This window comes from Eulemur rufifrons, chromosome 3 (assembly GCF_041146395.1).
Source record: "Eulemur rufifrons isolate Redbay chromosome 3, OSU_ERuf_1, whole genome shotgun sequence".
Taxonomy (NCBI): domain Eukaryota; kingdom Metazoa; phylum Chordata; class Mammalia; order Primates; family Lemuridae; genus Eulemur; species Eulemur rufifrons.
In genome coordinates, this window is record NC_090985.1 from 6,093,399 (window position 1) to 6,112,178 (window position 18,780).

At 56.8% G+C, this 18,780-nt stretch overlaps 1 protein-coding gene across 2 annotated transcripts; it reads left to right on the forward strand.

Annotated features, from left to right (window-relative positions):
• Positions 1 to 250: 250 nt before the first annotated feature.
• On the forward strand, positions 251 to 16,696 carry ANPEP (alanyl aminopeptidase, membrane). 2 transcript variants are annotated; one of them, XM_069466618.1, is made up of 21 exons: positions 251 to 650; positions 711 to 1,157; positions 1,591 to 1,733; positions 1,844 to 1,983; positions 2,387 to 2,513; positions 2,595 to 2,749; positions 2,975 to 3,088; positions 3,184 to 3,327; positions 3,450 to 3,515; positions 3,637 to 3,702; positions 5,151 to 5,326; positions 5,562 to 5,641; positions 6,890 to 7,023; positions 7,133 to 7,188; positions 8,052 to 8,199; positions 11,149 to 11,240; positions 12,122 to 12,232; positions 12,352 to 12,519; positions 13,205 to 13,345; positions 13,678 to 13,759; positions 16,118 to 16,696. In XM_069466618.1, exons 1-21 carry the CDS (start codon positions 472 to 474, stop codon positions 16,268 to 16,270), a joined length of 2,922 nt encoding a protein of 973 aa, XP_069322719.1. In that variant the 5' UTR covers positions 251 to 471; the 3' UTR covers positions 16,271 to 16,696. The 2 variants fall into 2 exon arrangements, with proteins under 2 accessions (XP_069322719.1, XP_069322718.1); XM_069466617.1 differs by having other exon boundaries at positions 251 to 1,157.
• Positions 16,697 to 18,780: the final 2,084 nt, after the last annotated feature.

Sequence of the window (18,780 nt, forward strand, 5' to 3'; positions counted from 1 at the left end):
TGACAGGAGCTGGGAACAGTCCCCGTCTTCTCTGTGCATTTCCTACGTCTTGCTCTTGGGAAGTCCTTCCCTGACTCTAACCTCAGTCCTGCCGCTTTTCCCGCCATCTCGGCTTGCAGGCACATCAACGCAATGCCACCTGGCCGCTCCCTCTGCCTGCTGGGCCTGCAGCCTGCAGCTTGCCCTTCAGCCCTCGGGCCAGCTCCCAGGCAGTCGCAGCCTGTAACTGGACACTGTTTGCTCCCAGCAGGCACCCCTGAGCCGAGCTCCCCACGCGCCTGGACCTCCGCTCCAGAGGCCCAGGCAGAGCGGCCCTGGCCCAGTCCAGTGACCTTCGCCTGTCTGAGCCCTGGTTAATTTTTGCCCAGTCTGCCTGCTGCGGGCTCCTCCCTCTCAGGGATATAAGCCTGGCCTGAGGCTGCTCGGTCTCTGCCCGGCCTGAGCTGCCCGAGCTCCCTCCCTGCCCTCGCCATGGCCAAGGGCTTCTACATTTCCAAGTCCCTGGGCATCCTGGGCATCCTCCTGGGCCTGGTGGCTCTGAGCACCATCATCGCCCTGTCTGTCGTGTACGCCCAGGAGAAGAACAGGAACGCTGAGAGCCCCACGGCGTCCTCCACGAGCCCCACGGCATCCTCCACGAGCTCCACGGCGTCCTCCACGAGCTCCACGGCGTCTTCCACGAGCCCCACGGTGTCCCCCGGGAACCCCAGCACCACCACCACCTCGGCCACCACCTCAGACCAAACCGAACCGTGGAACCTCTACCGGCTGCCCAAGACGCTGATACCCGACTCCTACCAGGTGACGCTGAGGCCCTACCTCACCCCCAACAGCGACGGCCTGTACATCTTCAAGGGCTCAAGCACCGTCCGCTTCACCTGCGTGGAGGCCACTGATGTCATCATCATCCACAGCAAACAGCTCAACTACACCCTCACCCAGGGGCAAAGGGTGGCCCTGCGGGGCGTGGGGGGCTCCCAGCCCCCTGGCATCGTCAGCACCGAGCTGGTGGAGCTCACCGAGTACCTGGTGGTGCACCTCAACGGCTCCCTGGAGGAGAACAGCCAGTATGAGATGGACAGCGAGTTCGAGGGGGAGCTGGCGGACGACCTGGCGGGCTTCTACCGCAGCGAGTACACGGAGAACAATGTCAAAAAGTGAGTTCTTGCTGGGTCTGCCCGCGGGGGCAGGTCCTAGGTGCCAGGGCACAGCTGGATGCTGGGGGCTGCGTGAGGGTTTAGATGTGGGACCTTTGGACTTTCTGGAGCCCTTGGCGGGCCCATCCTTTCATCCACGGCTGCCAGTGGAGCAGCCGCCCACACGGCGAACTGAGGAGGGCTTCTCCGGCCCACATGGGGAGTCAGGGAGGAGGGGCACAGCCAGGACATCTGAGGCTCAGAGGAGAGAAACTTGCCCAACGCCCCAGCTAATGGCACTGCCGGAGCCGCCAGGCCTCCCACAGTCGGCTGGCCTGGCGGGTGGGGAGGCTGCTTGAGGGGGGCTGGACGGCAGGGATTAGGCCGGAACAGCCTTCCAGCACCCCTTTCCCTGCACGCCCAGGAGCACCCTCTAACACTCTGGTTTGGGCAGGGTGTTGGCCACGACACAGATGCAGGCTGCAGACGCCCGGAAATCCTTTCCGTGCTTTGATGAACCGGCCATGAAGGCCGAATTTAACATCACGCTCATCCACCCCGCGAACTTCACAGCTCTGTCCAACATGCTTCCCAAAGGTGAGAGTGTCTGTCCTGGGTCACACAGCCTTGGGGCGCAGGCACCCTGGGGCTGGGGTGCAGGGCAGGAGAGAGGGCGCACCCCACAGGCTTGTGTGCTCCCTGCCTAGGCCCCAGCGTCCCATTTGAGGAAGACTCCACCTGGAGTGTCACCGAGTTCGAGACCACGCCCAGGATGTCCACGTACCTTCTGGCCTATATCGTGAGCGAGTTCTCGCACGTGGAGGAGCAGGCACCCAATGGCGTCTTGGTATGAAGCCAGACCCATTTGTCCTTCGCCCAGGCTGGCCCTGGCTCCAGGGGTAACCCTGTTCCCTCCATCCCTGCACCAGCTTCTGAACCATTAGGCCAGTGTTTGAGTCCACACCTAGTGAGCTCTGTGAGCTTCTGTCCCTGTGTCTGAAAAATGAGAATAACAGCTCCTGCTCATGGGAGGAGTTCCTGACGCATAGGTGTCAGACAGATGGTGGCTGTGACGATTGTTACTCTCCATCCAAAGCCCCCTCCCTGGGACCTACAGCCTCCAGGGCCCCCTGGCCCTCACCTCTGCTGACCAGGCCTAGTTGGTCCCCCAGCCCACCGAGCCCTGGGATGCAGCTCACCCGCACCAGGGTCCAGGAGGGGCCCCTCACCCATTTCCAACCACCACGCAGATCCGGATCTGGGCCCGGCCCAGTGCCATTGAGGAGGACCATAGCAGTTATGCCCTGAATGTGACAGGCCCTATCCTAAACTTCTTTGCCGGACATTATAACACACCCTACCCACTCAACAAATCTGGTGAGTGAGGGGCCTTGCGGTGGGAGGCTGTGGCCGGTGCCACACCCAGAGCCCCTCCTTCCAACGGCCTCACCTCCCCAGACCAGATCGGCCTGCCTGACTTCAACGCCGGCGCCATGGAGAACTGGGGGCTGGTGACCTACCGGGAGAACTCCCTGCTGTACGACCCGACGTCGTCCTCCATTGCCAACAAGGAGCGGGTGGTCACTGTCATTGCTCACGAGCTGGCCCACCAGGTAGTCCCCCCACAGGGAGTGCAGGGGAAGACACAGGGGCTCTGGGAGGAGATGGCACAAGTCCTGGCTCTGCCCTGAGCCGCTGAGAACGGTGCCACCTGGCAGGATAGTAGGAGGGAGGGGTTGCGATGACGTCGGCAGGTGGCCGGCACTTGGTGGAGGGTACTTCTGGGGACTGTCGTGCCCATCAGGCGTGGCTTGCAGGGCTGACCGCTTCTCCTGCAGTGGTTTGGGAACCTGGTGACGGTGGAGTGGTGGAACGACCTGTGGCTGAACGAGGGCTTTGCCTCCTACGTGGAGTACCTGGGTGCCAACTATGCAGAGTCCACCTGGAACGTGGTGAGCCAGCTGCCCTGCGGCCTGGGGTGGGGGCGGAGGGGGACCTGGGCCACCCCTCCCGGGCCAGTCTCCTGATGGCCGTCGGGAATTTGCAGAAAGACCTCATAGTGCTGAACGACATATACCCTGTGATGGCCGTGGATGCGCTGGCCTCCTCCCACCCGCTGTCCACTCCCGCTTCGGAGATCAACACGCCGGCCGAGATCAGCGAGCTGTTCGATACCATCACCTACAACAAGGTGCCACCCTGCCTCCTTGTTGGTCCTGAGACGTAATGGAGCATGGGGAGGGGGCTGCCAGGCTCTGGGGCACAGGGTCCTGGGGGCTCGGGCAGCCTTCTGAGCCCCCCGCCCCTCCCCAGGGTGCCGCGGTGCTCAGGATGCTGTCCACCTTCCTGACCGAGGACCTGTTCAAGGAGGGCCTGGCGGTGAGTACAGCAGCCCGGGGCCAGCCCCCGCCCCCGCCCCTCGTCCCTGAGCCGCGGCCTGCCACAGAGGTGGGGCGTGGGGGCACCAGCTTGGCCCTCACTGCAGCCTGTCTTTCCGCAGTCCTACCTGCACACCTTTGCCTACCAGAACACCATCTACCTGGACCTGTGGGAGCACCTGCAGCAGGTCAGTGTCAGCCCCCAGAGCTGTTCTGCTGGCGAAGCGCCTGGGGCAGTGCGTGCGTGGCGGGCTGTGCCAGCTCCGTGCGGCCAGCCCGGGCGGTGCTCATCTGTACGGTGGGCACAGTGACGGCCCCTGGCAGGAGGTGTTGCGAGACCGTGGGCCGGGACCCCCGGCCGCAGCTTACCTCCCGCCAAACAGGCTCTGTGATGGGAGCCGTGGGGCCCCTTCCCTGTAGTCGTGAGGAAACGGGTCCTCAAAGTTCCCAAGCCCAAACCTCCTCTGCCTGGAACTTTGGAGCCAGGAGTTCAACCTACTCTGCCCTCCCAGCTGCCTCACGGCCCGGCTGGCCCCTCCGGTCGTCCTTGCACACAGCACCTCCCCGGGCACCAGGTGTGCCCCTTGCCCCGCCCGCCTCACCGTCCTCTGCCCTCAAACTCCCACAGCCCCTGCTGCGGGGCAAACCTTCCGACCAACACACCCTCCTGCCCTCCCCAGAGGCCGCCACTCCCTGCCTGCCTCCCCTGGGGTTGGAGTCCACACGCTCCCTGTCATCCCTGACAGCCACCCCCATCCCTCTCTGTGACCAGCCTCAGCCGGATGCGCCCACCTGCTCTCCCGAATCCCAGGGCCCAGTGTTCCTGTCCAGCTGCTCCCCCACTTTTGCTGCTGTCCTTCCAGTCCCCAGGGCCAGTCCCACCAGGGAGGGGGGACCTAGGGTCTAGTCACAGAGTCACAACTGGGACCAGTTCCCTCCTCCTCCCCCAGACTCTGCCACTCCTCCACCTGCCCGCCCTTCCTTGCCCTGCTGCTTCCCCACCCTCCTGCCCGGAGCCCACCCCGCAGCCCCCCAGGCCCCCCTCAGCTGTTACCCTCTGACATGGCTTCTCCCTCTTTTTGGCCCCATTCTCAGGTGACTCCTTTTCTCAATTATTAGCAGGAGTTGGCTTTGTTGTCACTGTGAAAGCAAGCAAGGCACATGCATGGGAAAGGATGCAAAGACCCAAGGAGACAATAACAACCACCCGCAGCCCATCCCCTCACACCCAGTCTGGGTGCGTTTCCTTCACGCACCACCCCCAGCGGCCTGTGCCTCGCCCCTGCCTGTGACAGACGTCTGGACAGCTGGCTTTCCTCCTGTCTCTTCTTCCTTCTCATCCTCCCAGTGTCATTCAGGAGGAAGTGTGGGTGTCCCAGGCATGCTCTCCCCGACACACACACACACACCCCCCTCAGGGTGGGCCACAGGATGGAGGGCCACGTAGATTTGCTTAAGTGATGTCGAACGAACCAGAGGCTGGAAGTTCTCCGGCCCGCCCAGCACCGACAGCCGAGGACAGGCAGAGCTGGACTGGGACCCTGGCTCCTGGCTGCCAGCCCAGATGGTGCCCTCGATGGGAGGGGACAGGGGGTGGCAGCCCACCGACCGCCACGCTCTCTCACGCTGCCCACAGGCTGTGGACAACCAGACGTCCATCAAGCTCCCCACCACTGTGCGCAACATCATGGACCCCTGGATCCTGCAGATGGGCTTCCCAGTCATCACTGTGGACACCAAGACAGGGAACATCTCCCAGCAGCACTTCCTCCTTGACCCCGACTCCAATGTGACTCGCCCCTCAGATTTCAAGTGAGCAGACGCGGTCACTGAGGCCTGGGCAGGGAGGAGGGTGGTCGCTGTGGGGCCCCTGACCGTAGTAGGACCCAGCCCCGGCAGCCGTGGGCAGGCCCCCCGCCAGAGCCAGGGGACTGGGGCACTCGGTGCCAGAGCCGGCGGAAGCTGCGCTCGGGGCGGACCTGCTCTTCGCTGACAGTGGCCAGGAGCTGCCGTCTCTCACCACTGGCCTCTGGCTCTCTTGTCGCAGCTACCTGTGGATCGTGCCCATCTCATCCCTCAAGAATGGCGTAGAGCAGGAGGAATACTGGCTGGAGGGCAACGAGACAGGTAGGCCAGGCCTGCCCCCGTGGGCGGTAGCCCCACCCCGTGTTCTGAGGGCGTGTTGGGCCTCAGCCAGGGGCTCTTCATTATTTCCTTCCACACATGGAGCTGACTTCTTTGGTTCCAGTCTCCACTTTGCTGTTGTCCAGCTCTGTGACTCTGGGCAAGTTATCATGCCTCTCTGGTCTCTACTTCCTCATCTGTACAATGGGGCTGGGAATAATATTCCATTGGAATGTGTGAGGGTTAAAGTAGAAATCCACATAAAATGCCTAAAACAGCGCCTGGCACCCGGTCTGAGGAGCCCCACTCAGCCTGGCTCGGGGGAAACCCAGGTCAAGGCAAGTCGTCCTCTGCCTCTGCCAAGGCTACAGACAAAGACCAGCAGTTGGCGACATTCCAGTGCTGTGCTGAGTGCTCTAACACAGTGTGTGGTCGGGGCTACCGGTCTGGGGCCAGAGAGGGGGAATAGAGACATTCCATGTCATGGAGAGGTCAGGGAGGGCTTCCCGGAGGAGGTGAGCTGGAGGGTAGGAGTCGGGCAGGCTAATGCAGCAGGGAACAGTGTTCCAAGGCAGAGGGAATAGCAAGTGTTGGGGCATAGGTAGGAGAGAGCATGGGACTGAGTGTGGCTAGGGCAGAGATGTGCCCATGAGATGAAGCTGTTCCCCAAGGGCCCCACAGGCTGCAGAAGACAATGGCTGGGGTGGGGGGTGGGGGAGTGGGCACGCGATTGGCTCTGACCTGTGGCTATGGTTGGGTCTGACCTCGCTGCCAGAAGAAAGTATGGGAGAGGCGAGTGGGGAGGGGGACGGCAGGGAGCAGGGGGTGCTAAGCCCCAGGAAGAGACAGCAGTGTTGGGGTCTGAGTGGACGGGAGCAGGAGTTGCCTGGGTTCCCGCCGGGGTGACTAGCCAGGGTGACTAGCGTGTGCTGGAGTGAGGAGGGCGAGGAGGAGGAGGCTGGGTGGTTGAGTCCGTGGCTGGGAGTGTGTCGTGGGGCCACTGAGGCAGCTGTCAGAGCCTGGGGGGCAGGGTGGGCCCTGAGGTTCAGAGATGGCTCATGGTCTGCAAGGTCACCCGGCAGCCCAGTTCTTCACCCCTTCCTGCCCACTCCTGGCATCGCCCCAGAAGCTTGAGGGTGAGCCGGTGCCAGGCTGTGGGGGCCGCTGCCCTGGCCGAGGCCGTAGAGAGGAGGTCCGGGGTCGGCCCGTGGCCTCTGAGCAGCCCCGCACAGCTCTGGTCCCTCCCCGCAGCCCAAAGCCCCCTGTTCCAAACCGCCGACAGTGAGTGGATCCTGCTGAACATCAATGTGACAGGCTATTACCAGGTGAACTATGACGAAGACAACTGGAACAAGATTCAGACTCAGCTGCAGACAGACCCGTCGGTGGGTGTCTGCTACCCCGCCCTGTCCCCTGCCCCAAGTGGGGCCCCAGACCACAAGGCCTGCCGCCCACTGCCAGCCCGTGGTCACATGCTCCTGTTTCCCATTCTAGGCCATCCCTGTCATCAATCGGGCGCAGATAATCAACGACGCCTTCAACCTGGCCAGGTGAGTGACCCCCTTCCTGGCTCAGCGGCAGAAGCCTCACGACTTCAGCGAGTCCAAGTCCGTGATGAGAGCCCGGCTCCCTCCCACTGCCCTTCCTGTGTGCCGGGCCCTGTGCAGTGGGCTCCGTGTGCTCCTCTATGTCCCTCCCTTGGTCCCCATACGCCTATTTCATAGATGAGAAACCTGACACCTTGCTGAGGTCACACAGTAGCCCATGACAGCCAGACGGAGGCCCACCCAACTCCAAAGCCACGTTCTAGTCCACAACACCAAGCTTTTCCTGAGGGCCGACTGAGGGCCAGGCCGCTGTGCTAGGTGCTAAAACAAACCTGGGAGGGATAGGACAGGAGGGATGCAGCATGGGTAAACACTTATCGAGCACCCACTGTGTTTGTGGTGAGGTGCTAAGCTCTTTGCCATGAGCGATGTCACCCACAGACAAGGACATTTGTGGACCAAATGTGCACAGATGGCAGAGGAGGAGGAGGAGGAGGAGGGAGGGAGGCCTAGAGGGTCCGTCAAATCAGAAGAGGTGGGCAGAGTTAAGGGCGCAGGCTTTTTGCCCTTTTGGATCTCAGCTCTGACTCTTATGAGCTGTGTGGCCTTGGGCAAGTCAGTTCACTTCTCTGAGCCTCAGTTTCCTCATCTGTACAATGGGAATGGGACTGGCCGTGGTGAGGGCAGGGCCTTGTCCAAGACACCACCCGGCAGCCACGGTGCTCCTTCCCTGTGGCAAATGGTTGAGCTGGCTCGGTTGGGGCCCTGGGACCTTGGGCTCCAGGAGGGCACACAGGGACCCAGGTTTAAGGGCTTGGGCTGGGCTGGGTGGGGGCACTTACTTGGGCCCCTCTGCCTGTTCCCAGTGCCCAGAAGGTCTCTGTCACTCTGGCGCTGAACAACACCCTCTTCCTGATCCAAGAGAGGGAGTACATGCCCTGGCAGGCCGCCCTGGACAGCCTGAACTACTTCAAGCTCATGTTCGACCGCTCCGAGGTCTATGGCCCCATGAAGGTACGAGGTTGTATGGCAGGGTTCCCCTGTGCCCGGTGCCCGCCAGGGCACCACTAGGAAGTGGCCGGAAATGTTGCCGGCTCGGGTCTTTTCCTGAGAGCCAAGGAGTGAGTGCCTGAGAGGGGTATGGAGGCGGAGGAAGCAGGAGCTCAAAGGGTGAGCAGAGTGGGTGGGACGCAAAGATGTCACTGAAGCTTCCAGCAACATTTGCCAATTCAAAATATGGAAAATGAATGCTTCCGGAAGGCACAGAAAACGTCACTGTGCTGAGGGGCAGAAGACCTGTCTTTTAGCCGGCCGTGTGGCCTTGGGCACCCATTCTCAGTCCCAGTGAACTCCTCTGTGAGATGCGCAGGCCCTGCCCTGCCTGGCCAGCCCTCCTGGGCTGTGAGGGAGACGCCAGGGTTGACAGCCCGGCAGTGTTTTAACGCTGAACACAGTGACCCAATTGGGGGCTGAGGCTCTCACTTGGGAGCCCAGAAGCAAACTCAGGCTTGTTCTGGATGAAGCTACGTGCATGGGATGTTCGCCGCAGCGTGGTTAATGAAAGATCAAGTACTTCAATGTCTAAGAGTCGGGGACTGGCAAAGTCAAACTGTGGAATACACATTGGATGGGATGTTATATAGCCGTGAGATCATACTTGAAGAGATCTTTTTTTATTAAAAAATCTTAAGTCATCTGTTAACACCCTTATGGTAAGAAAAGCATTTTAGTAAATGTAGTTTTAACTCTGCTTGGGTTCCCCTCATCCTCCTCATGTAGCTAAATCACAATATTTAGTCAAATTAGTATTCAGCGTTTGTTTTAGTGTGGTTATCTAAATATTATGTTTCCATTTTTGTACACATTTTCAAATGCACCACATGATACATCGGTTTTGCTTTTGCCCGGAGGCCTCCCTCCTGGAGTCTTCGGTCCCGGACTCTGGAACTGCTACACAGCCCTCTGCTCAGAGACGGCTCCCTCTCCTGTGTCGCATCTCCCGTGTCCCGAGTCCCCTGGATTCTTTCTTGATTTTTTTTTTTTTTTTTTTTCTCTCATCGGGGAACACATCTTCCAGGAGTTTTTGAGAAAGGGTTCATGAGAGGTGCGTTTTCTGAGGTAGATTGTCTGAAGTGTCTTTATTCTGCTCTTACGCTGGATTGAGAATTCACATGGGTTTAGAGGTTCCTAGGTTGGAAATTATTCCTCAGAATGTTTAGGATCTTGCTCCGTTGAAATCCAGCTTCTGGTGTTGCCGTTCAGAAGCCCGAGCCTTTCTCATTTCTAGTTATTTTTGATGCGATCAGTTTCTCCCCATTCTGGAAGCTTCTGGGTGCTTCTATCAATCCTGGTGGGCCTTGATGTGGGCCCTTTCTCATCCTTCCAGTTTTTCCAATCCGGATGTCCACGGCCTTTAGTACTAGAACATTTTCGCATTGCTTCTTTAGCCTTTCTGCCCCTCCTTTTTTCTAGGTACGTCGCCTTCTGGAACCCCTGTTAATCCAGCTTGTTTTTCCTGCCTGGTCCTCCAGCTTCCTGACATCTTCTGTTTTCCAGCTTGTTCACTTTTTGTTCTGCCCTCTGGGAGGTTCGCTCAGCTTTGCATCACCACCTCGCCGGGCAATTGTTTTCATTTCTTCTGTCATATTTTTAGATTTCCAAATGCTCTTTCTGGTTCCAGCGTCCTGTGCAATGTCTTCACTCTCGGAGGGTGTTTATTGCAGGCTTTTAGGAAGTTTTTTTTTTCCCGTTGACTTGTTTCCTCCGAGTTTCATGTTTGTTTTGGTCTCCTTTCAAGCTGGAGGCTGGGCTGCCGCTCTGGATTTGAGAGTGAGACAAGAAGAAGTGATCGGAAGCTCCAGGGAGGGTGGAGTTTGTCGCCTGTTGAGGGCAGGGAGAGGCCTCGTTGCGGGGTGACGAGTGGCCAAGTAACTCCTCAGTGAGGACCCTCACAAACGAGTATCCGTGGGTGTGTTCTCTCGAGACCATTCAGTTTTGCCGGAGAGTGAGCTTCCGTCTTATACTCACGCTCTGGGATCAGAGTCGGGAGGGAACCAGGATACCGCTATTCAGCATGGAAACTTCCACCTCTGACCCTCTTTGCAATCCAGCAACCCTCCCACTGTGTCTGGTGACCCCATGTTCTGAGCTCCCGGTCCAGTCTCTCCCACGGGGGAGGTGAGGGGTGTTGCCTGCTGCAAGGGGGGAGGAGGGGACTTGGGGATTGAATTACTCCTACAGACTTTGTCTCCACCTCCCTCTCATAGCCCCTGCGTCCCCACATCCCCTGATGACCTGTCCCTTTAATTCTGAGCCCTGTCACAGCAAGTCTGCTTCTGTCTCCCTTTCTACAGATGCTCAGTCGCAAATTCTCCCACTCCACCAAGCCCGGCGCCTGTGCTGTGCCGCCGGCAGATGCGCTCCTGCCTCTCCTGTGCTCCTTGTTCCTGGGGGCTGATTCCTTTGACACTTGGACGCTCTAGGTTGGCGCAGCTAATCTGCCACGTGGAACCAGAGTTCACAGGCTTTTAGTAACACCAGTTCCTGCTTTTGTTACGATGTTGGTGGGCAAAAGCTGTGTGCAGAATGGTAGATATGCTAAGTAAAAAAGAAGGAAGAGTAGAAAAAAGAAGGAGTAGACCCACTCATTTGGAGATCACAGTTTCGGTTAGCTCCTGGGTGTTCTTGTACTTTCTGCCTGTGCTTTTCTGTGTTTTCTAAATTCCGCACGATAAGCACTATTCAGAAACGGTGTCTCAGACAGAGGATGCTGGAACCGACTGAGGCTTTGAGGAGAAAGAACCGCAGCTCAGTCACCAACCTACTGTGAGCGCTGTCTGCCCGGGGCCAGGCCCTGGGCTCTGACCTCCCTGCCAGCGCCTGTCCCCCCACGTCAGGGGTCTGTGGGGCTCCAGGCAGGTCAGGTGTGAGTCTTTGAAGCTGTTCATGTTTTCTTTTCCCCAGAACTACCTGAAGAAGCAGGTCACGCCCCTCTTCTACCACTTCAAAAATATCACCAGCAACTGGACTGACGTCCCGGAGAGCCTGATGGACCAGTGAGTGTGACCTCCTGTGGGTCTGGAGGTCTCAGGGAACCTGGGGCGTCAGGAGCAACGCCCTGGCAGTGCCTGGCTACTAGGGGCCACCCGGCAGGGGAGACGCCCACCCAGGAGCGGGGGTCCTGCCCCGAGGCTCTGTGTGGTCTGTTTTTTTTTTAACATGTATGAGAATAACCCCTAAAAGACTTGCTTTTTGATATAGTCAAAAGATCCTGTGCAGAGTCAGTTTCTGAACTCTCAATCTCTGAATTCAAGAGAGAGAAATCAAAACTTGGAATCCAAAGAAGAAAGGTTAACTGTGCCCTTGTAGGAGGCACTTTTGAATTTGCTGATGAAAGAGCTTAAATGGAATTTACTTTCTGACAGCTGATCACAGATAAGCCGCTACCTCTTAGGAAAATTTAGGGCCAATAGGCCATGTTTTGACATAGAACATCCTTGGACCATCTCCCAGAATTTTTTTTTTCATGTGGAGAATGCCATGTGAAATAATTCTTTATGAATATATATATGTAATTTGGTTAGATTAGCACTGACTCTATTGCCACTAAAATTATATATGGTCTCAGGAAAAAAGGGTACCACTGAAGTCACTGGGTACAGTATTCATTTTAGACTATCTCTTTATTAAGAGGCCCAAACTGAAACTCTCTGAGGCCACATCACCAGTTTAAGGTTATATAGCTTCCAGGTGTTGCAGCTGGGGCTGGACCGTGTGCCAGCCCCTGTGGGTCCCTGGGCTGCTTTGGGGACCAAGAAAGCTCAGGCCCAAGGCACAAGGCAAATAGGGGAGCCCTCAAGGGCCGGGTTGTGTGTCAGGAGGCGAATCCTGGCTGGAGTCTGGGCCAGGCGTGCTAACCTCGTGTCACCCCGCGCAGGTACTGCGAGATTAACGCCATCAGCACCGCCTGCTCCAATGGGCTTTCTGAGTGTCAGCAGCTGGCCTCCGACCTTTTCAGGCAGTGGATGGAGAACCCCAGCGTTAACCCGTGAGTGTCTCTGCTGCTCCTTCCCCACCAATCTGCCCCTCACGCCGAAGCCAGGAGCCCACCACCCTGTCCCTGCTCCCTGCTGCTGTTCCACACCTCACGTCCCCACCCTGCCCCAGGATCCACCCCAACCTGCGGACCACCATCTACTGCAACGCCATCTCCCTGGGCGGTGAGGAGGAGTGGGACTTTGCCTGGGAGCAGTTCCAAAACGCCACGCTGGTGAACGAGGCTGACAAACTCCGGGCAGGCCTGGCCTGCAGCAGGGAGGTGTGGATCCTGAACAGGTGAGGACCAGCGGGACAGGACTGGCGCGCCCCTGCGCTCCCCGGGGGGACCAGGCAGGCCCCTGCCCTCCTCACAAATTGTTGAGGTGGGGCAGTGCCTTCCCGTGTCACAGGGGAGCACGCTGAGGCTCAGAGAAGCAAAGCGACTTGCCCAAAGACCAGAGGCTTTAGTAAGCGGCAGACGCAAGAGGCAAGCTCAGGTCTGGGTCCACGTCCTGGCTCTTAACTGCTGCGGCCTCTTAGCCTCCATCGACAACTCATTTCCCTCCTGCCCAGGCTCTGGCGTAGCCGGACCTGAGTCCTTCTGAAGGTCCAGCCGGGCACCCCCTCAAGCCCCCACTGCGTGCCTCACATGCTGTCACCTGGACCCACAACGTGAAAGACAGGAGTGGCCACCTACCTGACGCCAGGGCTTGGGACTCTAGTTCTCCTTCCTTCGTTTATTCATGGTTGAATATTTCCATGTCAGGCATGACCTGTGGCATAGCCAGTGACCCTGTGACCCTGCTTTGGTGACTCAGTTTCCCATCTACAGAGGGAGGTGGGACCAATGGGTCCCTCAGCTCTCTGCACACCAAAGGGCCGTGGGGGGGATGCAGGAGGAGGTGATGTGTGTGGGAGAGGAGGGTCCTTTGCGGCCCGTAGCCCTCGGAAGTGGTCGCTGACCGGTATCCGGCCCTCACAGGTACCTGAGTTACACCCTGAACTCCAGCTTGATCCGGAAGCAGGACGCTACCTCCACCATCATCAGCATTGTCAACAACGTCATTGGGCAACCTCTGGTCTGGGAATTTATCCAGGCCAACTGGAAGACGCTCTTTGAGGAGTGAGTCTGCGGAGAGGGAGTGGGGGCGACAAGCGCCGAGGTGGGCCCGAGCCCGGCCCATCTGTGGGGGGCTGCACGGACCGGGCAGACAGTAACCCAGCTTGGGGGGGAGTGTTCTCCGGAAGAGAGGGCAGTGAGGGACTCTGCAGTCAGACCTGTGTTCAAGTCCTGGCTCCCCACGTCCTAGTGGTGTCTGCTGAGGCATGTCAGTCATTTCAGTGCGTCTATAATCTGGCCTCCTTCGCGGGGCAGCTGTGAGGAGTCAGTGTCGCCTGCCAGGCGGCGACCCTTAGTTCCCAGCCCCTTACGGCCCCTCTCTCCCTGCCCTGCAGTTATGGTGGCGGCTCGTTCTCCTTCTCCAACCTCATCAAGGGAGTGACCCGACGATTCTCCACAGAGTTTGAGCTGAAACAGGTAAGGAGCTGTCCCCCAGCCCTGGATTCCGTCTGGCCCCTTCCCGGTGCAAAGGGGCAGCTACCAGTCAGCTCCCGCTCAGCGTGGTCACGAGGGCGCGCCGGCTCCACGTTGCCAGGCTTTCCTAGTTTACAGAAGAAGCTGTCAGTGTTGCCAATTCAATTCTAAAAATTCATCTTGGAATTGTTGTCTAGGCACAAAAGTAAAGAGAATGATACAATGAACCTCCATGTACACATTACCCAGGTGCAACAATTATCAACATTTTGCCCATACTCTTGGGGTAGGCAATTTTATAGCATGTCACTGTCATAATTTCACCTGTATATGCTTTAGTCATATCTAAGATAAAGGCATTTTAAAAACATAATCACACTGTCATTAGCAAACCCAAGAAAATGAACAATTCCTTACTATCATCTTATACCCAGGCCATATTCAAATTTTCTAGGTTGTTTTTAAAGTCTTTTTGCAATTGATATATATGTTTGAATCAGAAGCCAGACAAAGACAACTTATTGCATTAGGTTGATTCTTTTTTTGTTTTTGAGACAGAGTCTCCCCTTGTTGCCCAGGCTGGAATGCAGTGAAGTCGTTGCTCACTGCAGCCTCCAACTCCTGGGCTCAAGGGATCCTCCTGCCTCAGCCTCCCGAGTAGCTGGGACTACAGGCTCGTGCCACCACGCCCAGCTAATTTTTCTATTTTTTTGTAGAGATAGTGTCTTACTCTTGTTCAGGCTGGTCTCGAACTCCTCAAGTGATCCAAGAGATCTTATATAATCTTAATACTAGACTCTTATCAGAGATATGATTTGCAAATATTGTCTCTCATTGTATGAATTGAGTGTCTTTGTACTCTTGATACACAAAAGTTTTTAATTTTGATGAAATCCAATTTATCTATTTTTCCTTTGGTTGCTTATACTTAAGGTGTCATATCTAAGAAATTATTGCCTAATCCAAAATTTACACCTATTTTTTCTAAGAGTTTTATTATTTTCACTCTTCCATGCAGGAATTTGATCTATTTTGACTTAATTTTCACGTATGGTGTGAAGCAGGGTTCTAGATTCCATGTCATTATCCAGTTGTCCCAGCACCATGTGTTGAAAAAATCTATGCCTCCTATTGAATGGGCTTGGCAACCTTGTTGAAAATCAGCTGACTGTAATGTAGGGTTTATTTCTGGACTCTCAATTCTATTCCACTGATCTCTCTTTCCTTCCTTATGCCAGCACCATATTGCAGCTTTGTAGTGAGTTTTGAAACTGGAAAGTGTGAGTCCTCCAGTGTTTTCAATATTGTTTTGGCTACTCTGGGTCCCTCGCATTTCCTTATGAATTTTAGGATCAGTTTGTCAATTTCTGCAAAAAAAAAAAAAAAAAAAAGGTAATTGAAATTTTGATAGGGATTGCATTGAATCTCTAGATCAATTTGGGAACTATTGCCATTTTAATAATATTAAATCTTCCAATGCGTGAACACAGATTTATTTGGGCCTTTTTTCCTTTTATTTAGGTGTTCTATAATTTATTTCAACAATATTTTAGAGTTTTCAGTATGCTAGTTTTATACTTCTTTTGCCAAATTTATTCCTAAGTGTTTTATTGTTTTTGATACTGTTATAAATGGCATTGTTTCCTTTAATTTCATTTTCATGGTTTTCATCGGTAGTGTATAGGAATACAATTGATTTTTGTATCCCGCTCGTATCCTGCAACCTTGCTGAGATCATTGGTTCTAACAGTTTGTTAGTGAGTGTGTGTGTGTGTGTGTGTGTGTGTGTGTTTATGTTTGGATTTCTTAGGGTTTTATGTATACAAAATCATGTCATCTGCCTGTATAGTTTTACTTCTTCCTCTCTGGATGCCTTTTATTCCATTTTCTTGCCTAATTGCCCTGGCTGGAATCTCCAATACTGGTATGTCTTATAAGCTATAATGGTCTTTTTTTTTTTTTTTAAAGCCATTTATTTATTGAAGCAACTGGATCATTTCTGGTTTAGAAATTTCCACATTTTAGATTTGGCTGGTTGCTTCCATGTGATGTCTGTTTAATTCTTCCCTCCCTCCCCTCTCCATTGGATTGAGATTATAATTCAGTTAAAAACTAAGGGTCACCTCAATGAAATATCACAGGATGAGGGCTACATACATACCTTCCTGAGCCAGCTTGTACCTGGGGCTGCGTAGGTGAGGACTTTGCCCTGGGGAAAGGTGAAGGACTGGTCCTCCACACCATGGTCCCCATCCCTGGGGGCCCTAAAGTGGAGTGGGGAGCCAGAGGACTGGGAGACCCTCCCCTCGATGATGCGTGTTAGAGCCCAGCCTGGGGCTGAGAGCCTTTGTGTCCCGGCAGCTGGAACAGTTCAAGGAGGACAACCAGGAAACAGGCTTCGGCTCAGGCACCCGGGCCCTGGAGCAAGCCCTGGAGAAGACGAAAGCCAACATCAAGTGGGTGAAGGAGAACAAGGAGACAGTGCTTACGTGGTTCACAGAAAACAACAAATAGTCCTGGTCCTTCAAGTCTCCTGGCCCCCATGCAAGATGCCCATGTGTGTCTGTCCCAGTCACCTGTGACGGGGCCTCCATTCCCGGAGCCTGAGGCATCAGTGTCATCCTTTCTGCTCTGCCCTTGGGGCCAGTCTAGTTTCTGATGGCCAGCCTGTCCCAGCACCTCCCAGCCCTGCCCCTCATGCCAGCCCTGCCCCAGGCCTGGCGTGGCGCCTGTCGCCCAGGGCGCTGGGGCTGATCTCAGGGAAGCCCAGCTGCAGGGCCGCGTGAGCAGAAGCCCTCGACGGACAATGGACGGCCTTGGTGGGGCCGCCCTGCACCCTCTTCTCACCTTCCCATAAAGACCCCAAACCTGAGGAATCAGCAGGCAGCAGATCTGTATATTTTTTCTAAGAGAAATTGTAAATAAAGGATTTCTAGATGACTTGAGGCTCATTACTAAACTAAGGCAAGAGTGGTCGGCACTGCAGCTGGGGATGCTGAGGCGGAGGAGAGCTGGGGTGATAGGGAGCTCTGTGGGGCCTGGGAGGGGACGAGTGCCCAGCCTGCCGGCCCTTCCCGAGGGCGCGCTGCACCCGTGCCGCCGCAGGTGTCTGCCTGCGGGGATCATTTCAGCCCGACTCCTGTGGGCTGTGGCGGCTCAAGATGCCGGGTGTCGGGGAAGCAACTGTGGACCCAGCACTCCCACATGGCGACAGCGGGTCCTGGCAGAGTGCAGAGGGTGCGCTCTAGAAAGCACCCGCCCTTGCGTGAGGCAACGGAGCAGGTGCTGGCTGCACCCCGCTTCCTGCACCACAGGAACGCCTGGGACACCTGCGACAGTGGGGGAAAGGTCAGCGCAGGGAAGGCAGCAAGCCCGGGCCCAGGCCTGGTGTGACCACTCGTCAGCCAGGGCCACGTCCCACCGCCTCTGCAGGCTCTGTGGGGGGTGGGCAGGTGGGATATCAACTTGGAAAGGGATTGTTTTCTAGAGTGGCACACAGGGATGGGCTGGGCTGAGGGGACAGGCAAGCCGCCAGGTGGAGACAGCTTTACCAGGCTCCTAAGATGGGTGCTGTGCCCCAGATCACCCAGGCCACCTCTGGGACCCACACGGCTCCTGGTGGGCCCTTCTTGGCAAAGGGAGCCAGACTGTGGGAGGCTCACCTCAGCCTCAGCCCCACGAGGCCCAGCAGAGCATCCGAGCAGGATGGGAGGGAGAGGAAGGTGATAACAGCTGCAGGGGGCCTTAGTCACCTCCAACCAACACTGTGGGCTGGAACCTTGGAGTCCAGGAGGTCTGGTTTCAGATCGCGGCTCAGCCACTGTTTCTTGGGCAAGTGACCCAAACCCCCGAGCCTCAGTTTGCTCATTTACAAGAGGAAGTAACGAGGCCTGTTGGGTTGGTGTGTGGATGTGTGGAGATTCACGTACTTAGCACGTGGCCTGACACATAGGACAGCTGGTATTATTACTGCCTGGGCCCTGTCTCCTGGCTGCAAGCCCCTCCAGCCCCTTCCCCTTTGTGAGAAGCAGGCAGTGGGCCAGGAAGGCACCCCCCTCCCACCATCCGCACATCAAAGAGCAGGGCGGAGTCCTGCAGAGATGGGGCCCTGCAGAGATGGGGGGCGATGTCCCTCCACCAGCCGGGAGGCTCCCTGGGCTGCCGCAGATTAAGTCCCCCAGCCCCTCTGGGCTGGCCCTTCCTGTCGCCAGTACCCAGCGGCTGTGGCTGGCACTTGACCTTCTGGGGGCCGGCTGGGGGAGGGGCCAGCCTCACCATCTTGGGTCCCTGATGGGCTCCGGGCTCCCGGGACATTCCAGGGGAGAGCTGGCCTGCCAGGGAGAAGAGTTTATGCACATTATCTCGTTTAGTCTTCTTCGTGCTGTGAGATAAGGACTGTCTTTATCTCAGTTTTAGAGACAAGGAAACTGAAGGGCAAGGAGGTTAAGTCACAGCTTAGTGGGGCCAGAACTAGAACGCGCTGTCCGGCTCTACTGCACATGTGTGGATGCCCACTGTCCACCCGGAGCTGGGGCAGGTCGGTACTGTCCACGCTGCCACGCTCGTGCCACTGGGCAGCCTACCATGCTGGCGTTCACAAGGCCCTGCGTGTGTGCGTAGCTGGAGGAGGCCGGTCCCGGGATGCAGTGAGGACAACCCAGAGCCAGAGACCTGCCTGGAGAACCCTGAGCAAGGTCAAAGAGCAGAAACCAGCTAGAACTCAGGTTGCTGGTTCCCTGCCCAGGGCTCTGTCTGCAGGGGGATGACCCCTTGGCGCTGGAGGCCAGCGGGGGGTGGGGGGGGTAGGAGGGGGTGGGGGGGAAGGTTCTGCGGATCAGCAAGGAGCAGCTGTGGAGGCGGGGGCAGCAGCCCAGCTGAGCAACTGCTCAGCACAGGGCCAGACCTGGGCCCACAGGGCCCTTCTCCCAGCCTCAGTTGCCCACATGCAAAACCAGTGTGTCCTCGCCACTGCACTGTCTTTGAAAGGCCTGGGTGAGCTACTCAGTGACTCCAGTCTCTTCTGG